The 8,530-nt window shown below is 33.5% G+C and overlaps 2 protein-coding genes across 3 annotated transcripts; one reads left to right on the top strand and one right to left on the bottom strand.

Annotated features, from left to right (window-relative positions):
* Positions 1 to 163: 163 nt before the first annotated feature.
* LOC134255846 (alpha-2-macroglobulin receptor-associated protein-like) lies at positions 164 to 5,464 on the bottom strand. 2 transcript variants are annotated; one of them, XM_062738409.1, is made up of 7 exons: positions 5,226 to 5,464; positions 3,173 to 3,314; positions 2,871 to 3,020; positions 2,334 to 2,429; positions 1,517 to 1,743; positions 1,198 to 1,356; positions 164 to 950 (listed from the first exon to the last, which is right to left on the bottom strand). In XM_062738409.1, the coding sequence occupies exons 1-7, from the start codon at positions 5,358 to 5,360 to the stop codon at positions 882 to 884; spliced, it is 978 nt and encodes a 325-aa protein (XP_062594393.1). In that variant the 5' UTR covers positions 5,361 to 5,464; the 3' UTR covers positions 164 to 881. The 2 variants fall into 2 exon arrangements, with proteins under 2 accessions (XP_062594393.1, XP_062594394.1); XM_062738410.1 differs by having other exon boundaries at positions 1,517 to 1,716.
* Positions 5,465 to 5,719: 255 nt separating this feature from the next.
* LOC134255843 (uncharacterized) lies at positions 5,720 to 8,248 on the top strand. Its single transcript, XM_062738393.1, has 3 exons — positions 5,720 to 6,159; positions 6,708 to 6,740; positions 7,447 to 8,248. Exons 1-3 carry the CDS (start codon positions 5,793 to 5,795, stop codon positions 7,713 to 7,715), a joined length of 669 nt encoding a protein of 222 aa, XP_062594377.1. The 5' UTR covers positions 5,720 to 5,792; the 3' UTR covers positions 7,716 to 8,248.
* Positions 8,249 to 8,530: the final 282 nt, after the last annotated feature.

Genomic DNA, 8,530 nt, shown 5'->3' with positions numbered 1-8,530 from the left:
GGAAAATCAAGTTACTTAGAAAATCCTCCATTTACCAATAAAAAAAATGGCATACCTGAGACTGGATTTGAATTTCCTCCTATGTATATATCACTAGAATGTTAGCTCCATTCATATGCAGCCTTTTCTTAGAAAATGTAATTTTTATAACTGGTTGGGGAAAATGTAATTTTGATATGTTGACTAAACACTTATTTTCCACATACATTTACAGGTAGAAAAAATGCACACATAAAGGTTTATCAATTTTAATGAATAACAATTTATAGATATATCTGACATAAATTTTTTAAGATTGTATTCAAAAATAAAAAAAATCACAAAACCCAATTTCCCAAAATATATTATAATCACATTACTAGTATGTTTGTTCATAATTTTCAAAATATGAGATTCGTAACATATTTCATATTTCTCAATTAAAAAAAATGCTTCAAAACAATATCTCTTTCCTCACAAGTTGCATATAAAAATCTACTGAAATGAAATAAATGACATGAGTATAAATGAAATGCACATGATTGAAACAAGTTATCTCCTTTGAATCATAAACCATCTGTGTCGTCACATTAATCCAAAAGAGAATTTTCCCTTACAAAGATTGTTTCAACTTTCTCTCTGACGTATAAATTTTCTAAATTCACAAAATATTGTACATTGAGGGATTGTCAATTTGCTGGAATAACACAGTTTATTCATCTGTACTTCTAAGCTTGTGGTCCATTTTTCCTGTTTCACCATCTGATAACTCTCTCAGTAACTAGAGCAGTCTGATTTTTGAGGTCTGCTGCCAAACTTTGACTACATGTAGATCCTTTATCATCAGATTCCATGTTCTGCTTTAATGCCTTGTTGTTGCCATACTTGTATATCCTTTAACATCAGAGTTCTATGTGCTGCTTTAAGGCTTTGTTAATACGATACTTCAGATCTGTGTGATATTTCTCAACCTGTATTCAACAAAAACAGAATCTGTCTGATAGGAATTTTTTTCCTGTATTTTTTATTCATTCAGTTTTCAAGTTAATTTACTTAAACATGAATTCCATGCTTTATTCAGCCATAAAAATAAGTTTGCTCTAGAAAGACAGCTACATGTATATATACTAAACATTCCATGAAATTCAAAATTAGCTGAAATGAAAATCTTCTTTCCCTAACTGACAAGGAGGTTCATTTAGTACAATAAACACACACCTTCCTTCCATAATCCCGGGCCATCTGTTCCAGCTTGGCATGCTTCTCGGGGACCTCTTCATTTTTGTGATTGATTTTTATGGCCTCGTCAGAAATTCTTAACTGATCTTGGTAGTACTCATGCTTTTGAAGCCTGTGTTCAAAATGCTGAAGTTCTGTCTAAAAATTAAAAGAAAATCAAGATAAAATATCTTATGCACTCATATGCACATATTTAAACTCATCTGAAATTATGTGTTGCATTAATTATGAACAGGTGGTCACCTGAATGAACCAAATTAGAATTTTTTCAATGTGGAATATGAAATAAGGATTAAACCTTGATGGATTCTAGTTCACTTGGTGACATTTTAGCTCTCTGGGCGAGTGCCCACAGCTCGTAAACTCTCGGATCCTGGAACGATTTGTCCGGATCATTGACGCCAGCGGCCATCGACTCTAGCTTGTCGTAATCTGTCTTCAGATCCCTGAACATTGTTTTTAACTCCAGTTTCCTGGTTTTCTTCACCCGATTTTGTTCTACATCAATCAAATTATCCTCAAAATCTAAAAAAATTGAAAAAGACCGACATATACATGCAATAGGCAAAAAAAGAATTATTGTCACAGAATCTTGTCTTCAATAATTAAATGTTACTTTAAACAGGGTATGATTCAATCATGAACTTGCAAATTAAACACAGATGAACTATGGTATCTTGAGTACTGATATCTCAAATACCATGGATATGTTACACTGAATTGGAAGTCTCAACTACTTATTCTTTTGGTACTTTACCCTTGAAATCTCGAATATTTGGACATCTTCAAGATTTTTCTTCGTCCCACCTACTTCAGGATAATTTGTCTTTGACTGTATAGTCACACCTTGTTCTCTTGAACTTGATTGGGCAAAAACTAATAGATACATGTACAAATATTTGAGACATTGTAGGTAAAATACATAAAGGGAAAAGTGGTTTAGACATCCAACTCATTTCAGCATATACATGGTATTCAGCCCATGAGTGTTCAAAATACCACTGAAGGTTAAACTGCATTGAGCATTTTTAATTGTTTTGTACAATGAATTATCAAATAACATTTTAACAAGATCTGCAACTTGGAAAATAAGATAACATAAAACATTTTAATACCAGCAATGGGGTCAAAATTTTCCTGTAGAGAGTTATATTCATCCACCTTCATCTGATGGTGTAAAAATTCCTCTTTTAGTTTCTCCATTTCTGATTCTGAAACGTACACAAATATACAATATAAACTGAAAAGTATGTAACATGGAAACAAAATTTTTAACCTATAAACAATTGACAACAAAAGAAGGTACTGAAAAATTCTGCAGGATTCAATGTATAAAAATCAGAAAACAAAAACATGTACCAGTACAGTAAAATTTTGTTATTTACCATAAATGACACATAATATGAAGTAAAGTGAACTGTATACTATAAATCTGGAAATTTTTGCTGTAGATAAATTTTCAGCAAATTTGCGAGTTCATTGCATTCGCAAAAATATTTTTCTTAAAAATAAAACAAAGCAGTGGTCATTTGCAAAATTTTGAAACATAAAAATTAATCAACAGCATTTTGACCCGAATTCGCAAAATAAAATTGACGTAAAAATTTCCAGATTTATGGTATTAATTACCTATGATATACATGTTTTTGTACCTGAGAATCCGGCAAATTCTGCTTTCTTCCACAGCTTCTGAAGCTTTTTGTCTCGAAGTTGATGATCAAATGTTTCTGGTATTTCATTACTTATATCTTGTGGCTTTGGTATAGATATTACTTTTTTCATGTCGTACTTCTCCAAAAAATCTGCAAAATTAAAGATTTCTTAACAAAACTGTTATATCTACTATCTAAGTTTCATTTCTTTTTAAATAAAAATGCTAGCTGCCTTCCTATTCTTGTTATTTCTATGAACACAAAACAAATCATGCTTGTTCGGTCTTCATCTCTAATCTTACCCATTAATCTCTGTCTAACTTCTGCCTCTTTCAGACCATCTTTATCCATGTCCTCAGCTTTCAACTTTTTTAGTTCTATTTCTACTTTGTCTTGAATTTTTAAATCTGCATAAAGGTCGGCTAACTTTGGTCCTGAATGGAGCTTCAAGAATCAAAAATAATAAGTTTGCTCTAGCTTAATTCTTCATTCTACTGCTGCAGCAAAATCAAAAATCAATATTATCTGCTAAACGTACATGTTTGCTTCTACTGTTATATTCTTTCATGTGTATATTGTTAGCGGGATACCAAATGCTCAATTAATTCATGTCAGTCCTATTAAGTTTTTAAGTTTTTTCTTCTTTATTCTCTTGAATTTTGACCCCAACCTGTGATAAGGGAATACCAGAGTATCTGGGAGATTATATCTAATAGGTAGAGAAATTTCCAGGCCCCATGGGTCTAAGGGACAACCCTGCAGTTTTCTTGGACACTCCTTGTGTACTGATACTGAAATCATCCCCATATTGTATTATGAATCTATTGAATTCAAAACAGGTCAAATCAGAACCCTAACACCATAGGAGTTCTGATTTGATCTGGCTTGAATTAAATTGATCCATAATATAATATGAGGATGATTTAAGTACATGTATCGGTCTGTGTGTCCATCAGTCCACCATCAGTTTCCAATTTTTTTCTTAGCAGAGGTTGCACATATTGAAATGATAATTTGGTATACAGATTAATCATAAGAATATCTAGGTCAACTTCTGTTTTGGGTACAATTGAACCATTTTGGATAGAGTTATGCCCCTTGGACTTAGAAAAATCCCAATTATTTGCAGTTTCCATTCATTTTCTTTGCAGAGGTTGTACATATTGAAATGAAATTAAGTATACAGAATTATCATGAAAATTTTTAGGTCAAGTTCTGTTTTAGGTGTACAATCAAGGCATTACTGGATAGAGTTATGCCCCTTGGACTTAGAAAAACCCTTATTGTTTGGACTTATAAAAAATTCCAATCATTTGGGGGAGGGGGGATAAGTGTTTTACAAACATCTCTTGTTTATAGATATTTCCAACATAATCTTTGAAACAACATAGACCCATAAGCCATTATTTAACCAAATTGACTGGAATCTATGTAGGAATGTTTTCTGCCCCAGTGGTTCTATATAGAAGAAGATTTTAAACAATGCCACCATTTTACTTTCATTGCTCCCTTTGAAAGGGGCGTGGTTCATTGAACAGAAGTGAATAGCTCCACCCGAAATTGCTCTGTGACAAGTTTGGTTTAAACTGACCCAGTGGTTCTAGAGAAGAATTTGTATATGTTAAATATTGATAAATGACACAATCAAGATGAAAAATGCAAAAAAGATCTGGATGAACACTCGACACTTTTACAAGACCCTTGGGCTCAGGTGACCTAGAGCCATTTTCTGACCTATCAAAAATTATTGACATTGTTAATGCTAAGAGTCAACCTTGTTGTAATTAAGAAATAATTCCCATGTTGGAGGAATTGTTGAAAAATATACCCTGATAGTCAAAAAATTTTGTTGGCAAATAAAAACAGAGCTTAAAGGGCAAGTTTTTTTTTAAATATTTCCAAACAAAATCTTGAGACTGAGGGATATATATTCTTGGATTCCAAGGATGGGGGTTATTATTTCTATTCTGCAATAGCAAATATTTTAAACTTCCATACAGCGAAATGCAGATGCTAGATTTGGACATTCCTCACAAGTGTCTTATGACATCACAAATTCACAATTGGATGCTATCCTCTTTCATTTGTGTCTCAAGGATAAGAAAAAGTATGATGTAATCCCAACCCAAAGCAGATTTTTCCCCCATAAATTTGTGTCAAAATCAAAGAGATACCTCTATCCTTTTCTCCTAAGAGCAGTCAAAAAAGAGGATTATCCATAATTTGTTGATGACATTTGCGATTTATTGGAGAATAATGGCCGCGGCATCTCTTTGATTTTTGCAATAACTGTAGTAGAATTATTAATAAATACAATTTAAAATGTTATTTATTTAAAAGCTAGACATTACAAACCTTCTGTGCTTTTTCCCATATCTGATTCGCTTTGAGTGTCCTAAAAGGTCGTTCTCCATCCAATGTTCTTACATAAACACAAAGTAAAAACAATAGGTACAAACTTTCAGTCTTTATGTTTATCAAGTTTAACATTTTTTTTTTCTGAACTTTACTGCCTTTTATATACGACACGTGTACGTTGGTTATAATCTCTCCATTAGTGTCGACGGGGCACAAGTTGCTGATCCTTTAGGCCTACTTGAGCGTGACTTTCTCAAACAAACAGAAAGTAGAAAATAATACGACGATACCGATCCCGAATTTAAATACCCCCCCTTTTTTTTTTACAGCATTTGGGAGGTAATAAAGATTATAAGTAAAACATTTGATTGTAAAAAGAACAAACAATTTTTTTTTCACTTGATCTATTTTATGAACAATTTTCCCTTTTTAAAGTGATTTTATGCCCAAATAAATCGGGTTCGCAATGATGAACAAAACAGGGAAATCCCAACTGAAGGACAAAACGAAATACAATCGACAAGACGAGGGGATTTTAAAGACAAAACATTGTTACAAAACATTATGGCTGCTGATTTTGATTATAAACAAATGTTACTTGAGCTTGATAAATCTCTAAAAACTGATGAATTCGAGTCGCTCAAGTTTTTGTGTAAAGATGATGTCAAGAAAAGAGAAAGAGAAAATGTCAAAAGACCTACTGATTTGTGGGAAATTCTGGAGACTCGAGAAAAACTAGGTCCAACAAATTTAGTGTTTCTGAAGGATCTTATTCGTTCTTCTTGTAATGGTCGTGTAGATGTGATGAGGATAATTGACAATTTTGAGAACGGAATTCCAAATGATCAGCAGTTCGTACCTCCTCGGACAGTTTGCCAGCCATCACAACCAGTGATGGTGAATCGTACTCCTTATCCAGTGAGCCCTTCTAGTAAGTTAAAGATGTAATATAAGATTGATTATTTGAACCGTCAATTTCTATTTCTAGTGTAACAGGAGAGGAGAAATTGCAGCGGACAACAGGGTTTGAACCTAGGCCCCCTGAATCTTTGGTCAGGCGCTCTACCAACTGAGCTATCCAGCCACCGGTGATCTAAGGAGGGCTGATGACACCACATTCATCCCTCCTTAAAGGTCTTTGGCCCTCCAAAGACCCAGTCCAGACTAATCCCTGGCATGCCTCTCAGTCTCGTATGTCACTTCCAGGGAACGCCACCAAATGTAATGGGAGGGGAGAAAAAATGCAGCAGTCCAGACAGGTATTTGATTGCCAGTGGCCAGATAGCTCAGTTAATAAAGCTCCTGACTGGAGATTCAGGGGCCCCAGTTCAAATCCCCGTTTTGTCCACTGCATTTTTCTCCTCATTTATTACATATGTATATTTAGATGAGCAATCTGATTATGTACAGATTTGAACCTTTTCTTGTTTGATATCATTCTCATATTTAATTTAACACTTATTTTCTCTATTTTCACAGATCAAAATGCATGTAATACAGTGAATGTTGACAGTAAGTTAATTTTTACTTGTCTTTAGCTCTTCTGGACAGTGGCCAGAAGATCTTGTGCATTAGTAAGGTGACTGTCCCGTCTCCCCAGCTGTCAAGTGCATATAAACAAATTTCACAATACTCCTCCTCTTTTTGATTTCCATGAGTGGTGTTGCAATGGTTGCTAAAGATAGAATTTTCTGTAATTTTTTTTCAATAAACTTCTTTTCCTACAGTTTTGAATTGATTGAACAGTGCTGCATACTAGTAGTTTAGTAATAGTGCAAAATTCATTGAAAAAGGTACTCCTCTTACCATTTTGGTCCAATTTTTGATTTTATTGAATATTGTTGCAAAATTCTGTAAAATAATGATCGGTCTCATCTAAATCATATTTTAAAAAGAATGTTTTAAACATTTTTGAAGATTCATCAAATAAAATTTTGATAGAGCACAGTCCTCTGTAAAACCATTACTCGAACCTTCTATGTTCTTGTTTTGAATTATAAAACTTGGTACGCAAGTTAACTAAATCAAGATTCATAATTCTGTTCTTGCTGTTGAATTGAAATCCAGGTGCTGCCAAATTAGAACAGACAAGTAGAGCTACAGGCTCATCAAAGACTTATATTTGTGATTTTATTTAACCAATTTTGCATACACTTTTGCCTTTAATTTTCCCAAAAGTTGTCAAGTTATTCCTTTAAAAAATAAACTTTTTTTGTAGAGTATATGAAAGAAATCAATTTCTTAACGAAGAATTTGGGTAAGGAATGGCGGTTCTTCATGAGGACTCTAGGTGTAACCGATGGCGACATGATGTCGGTGGAGCAGGATTATCCGCGGAGTTTACGGGATCAGATATACCAGTGCTTGGTACAGTGGATAAGTGACAATGGTGGACAGTTTGATCGGGGGAAAGTAATAGCCGCACTGCGAGACTCGGCCGTGGAAAGATATGACTTGGCTGGACGTATTGAAGATCATGACGTTTAAACAAAATCTTGAAAGCAAATGAATGTTTTTGTGATACTTTGTAATGTGATACTCTGTGCACAGTTATCTGTTCTTGATTATATTGCAAGTTTCACTAATCTTTAAACATTTCTGAACCAAGTTTACTTTTAAACATTCTAACCTTCATCTTACTTTACTGAAAAATGTCCCTCTGTATATCTAAAAGCACTTTAAGATTTTGCTTGAAATTGGCTGAATGGTTCTTTAGAAGTTGTCAATAAATTAATGTAAAACATTAAGCAGCTGTATAGAATATTAACTCTGATTAGAATAGCTCTGTTTGAGCTATGGTAAGCTAACTAGTACCTATATGTGCCCATATTTGAGCATATTCAAGATAAATTACAATGTTTCATATTTTTTTTTTTGTGGATTCCTCAATTCTATCCTATTTTATGTTTGTAAATATTATCACATGTAATTACCTATAATATATAATTTTAGATCACCGAGTCACACAGCTGACATTATCTGTTCATGTCGATGATTCCATAAATTTTTGAACATTTCTATACTTGTATTGATTTTTCTCTCTATGAGAGCTATTCCAACCTTTCCCAATTTCTTCCATAGGTGGAATACCAACATTGTAAATATCAGTTCCTGTTCAAAGCCTTAGTGTTCAAAGCAATACCTCATGTCAATAATCTACTACATTGTGTGCTACTAACATCGTCTTAAATTATACTCTTGAACATGACAGTAAGAGGGATTTAGCTAGAACATACATCATGGAAAGGACCAAATGTCGTCTAATCTGATCTCGGTAGTTTTTGGGTGCTAAAAGTAACATC

Source organism: Saccostrea cucullata, unplaced genomic scaffold (assembly GCF_032062105.1).
Source record: "Saccostrea cucullata isolate Sc308-1 unplaced genomic scaffold, CSIRO_AGI_Scuc_v1 ctg78, whole genome shotgun sequence".
Classification (NCBI taxonomy): Eukaryota; Metazoa; Mollusca; class Bivalvia; order Ostreida; family Ostreidae; genus Saccostrea; species Saccostrea cuccullata.
The sequence above is the reverse complement of the archived record's forward strand: the minus strand, read 5'-3'. Positions and strand labels throughout refer to the sequence as shown.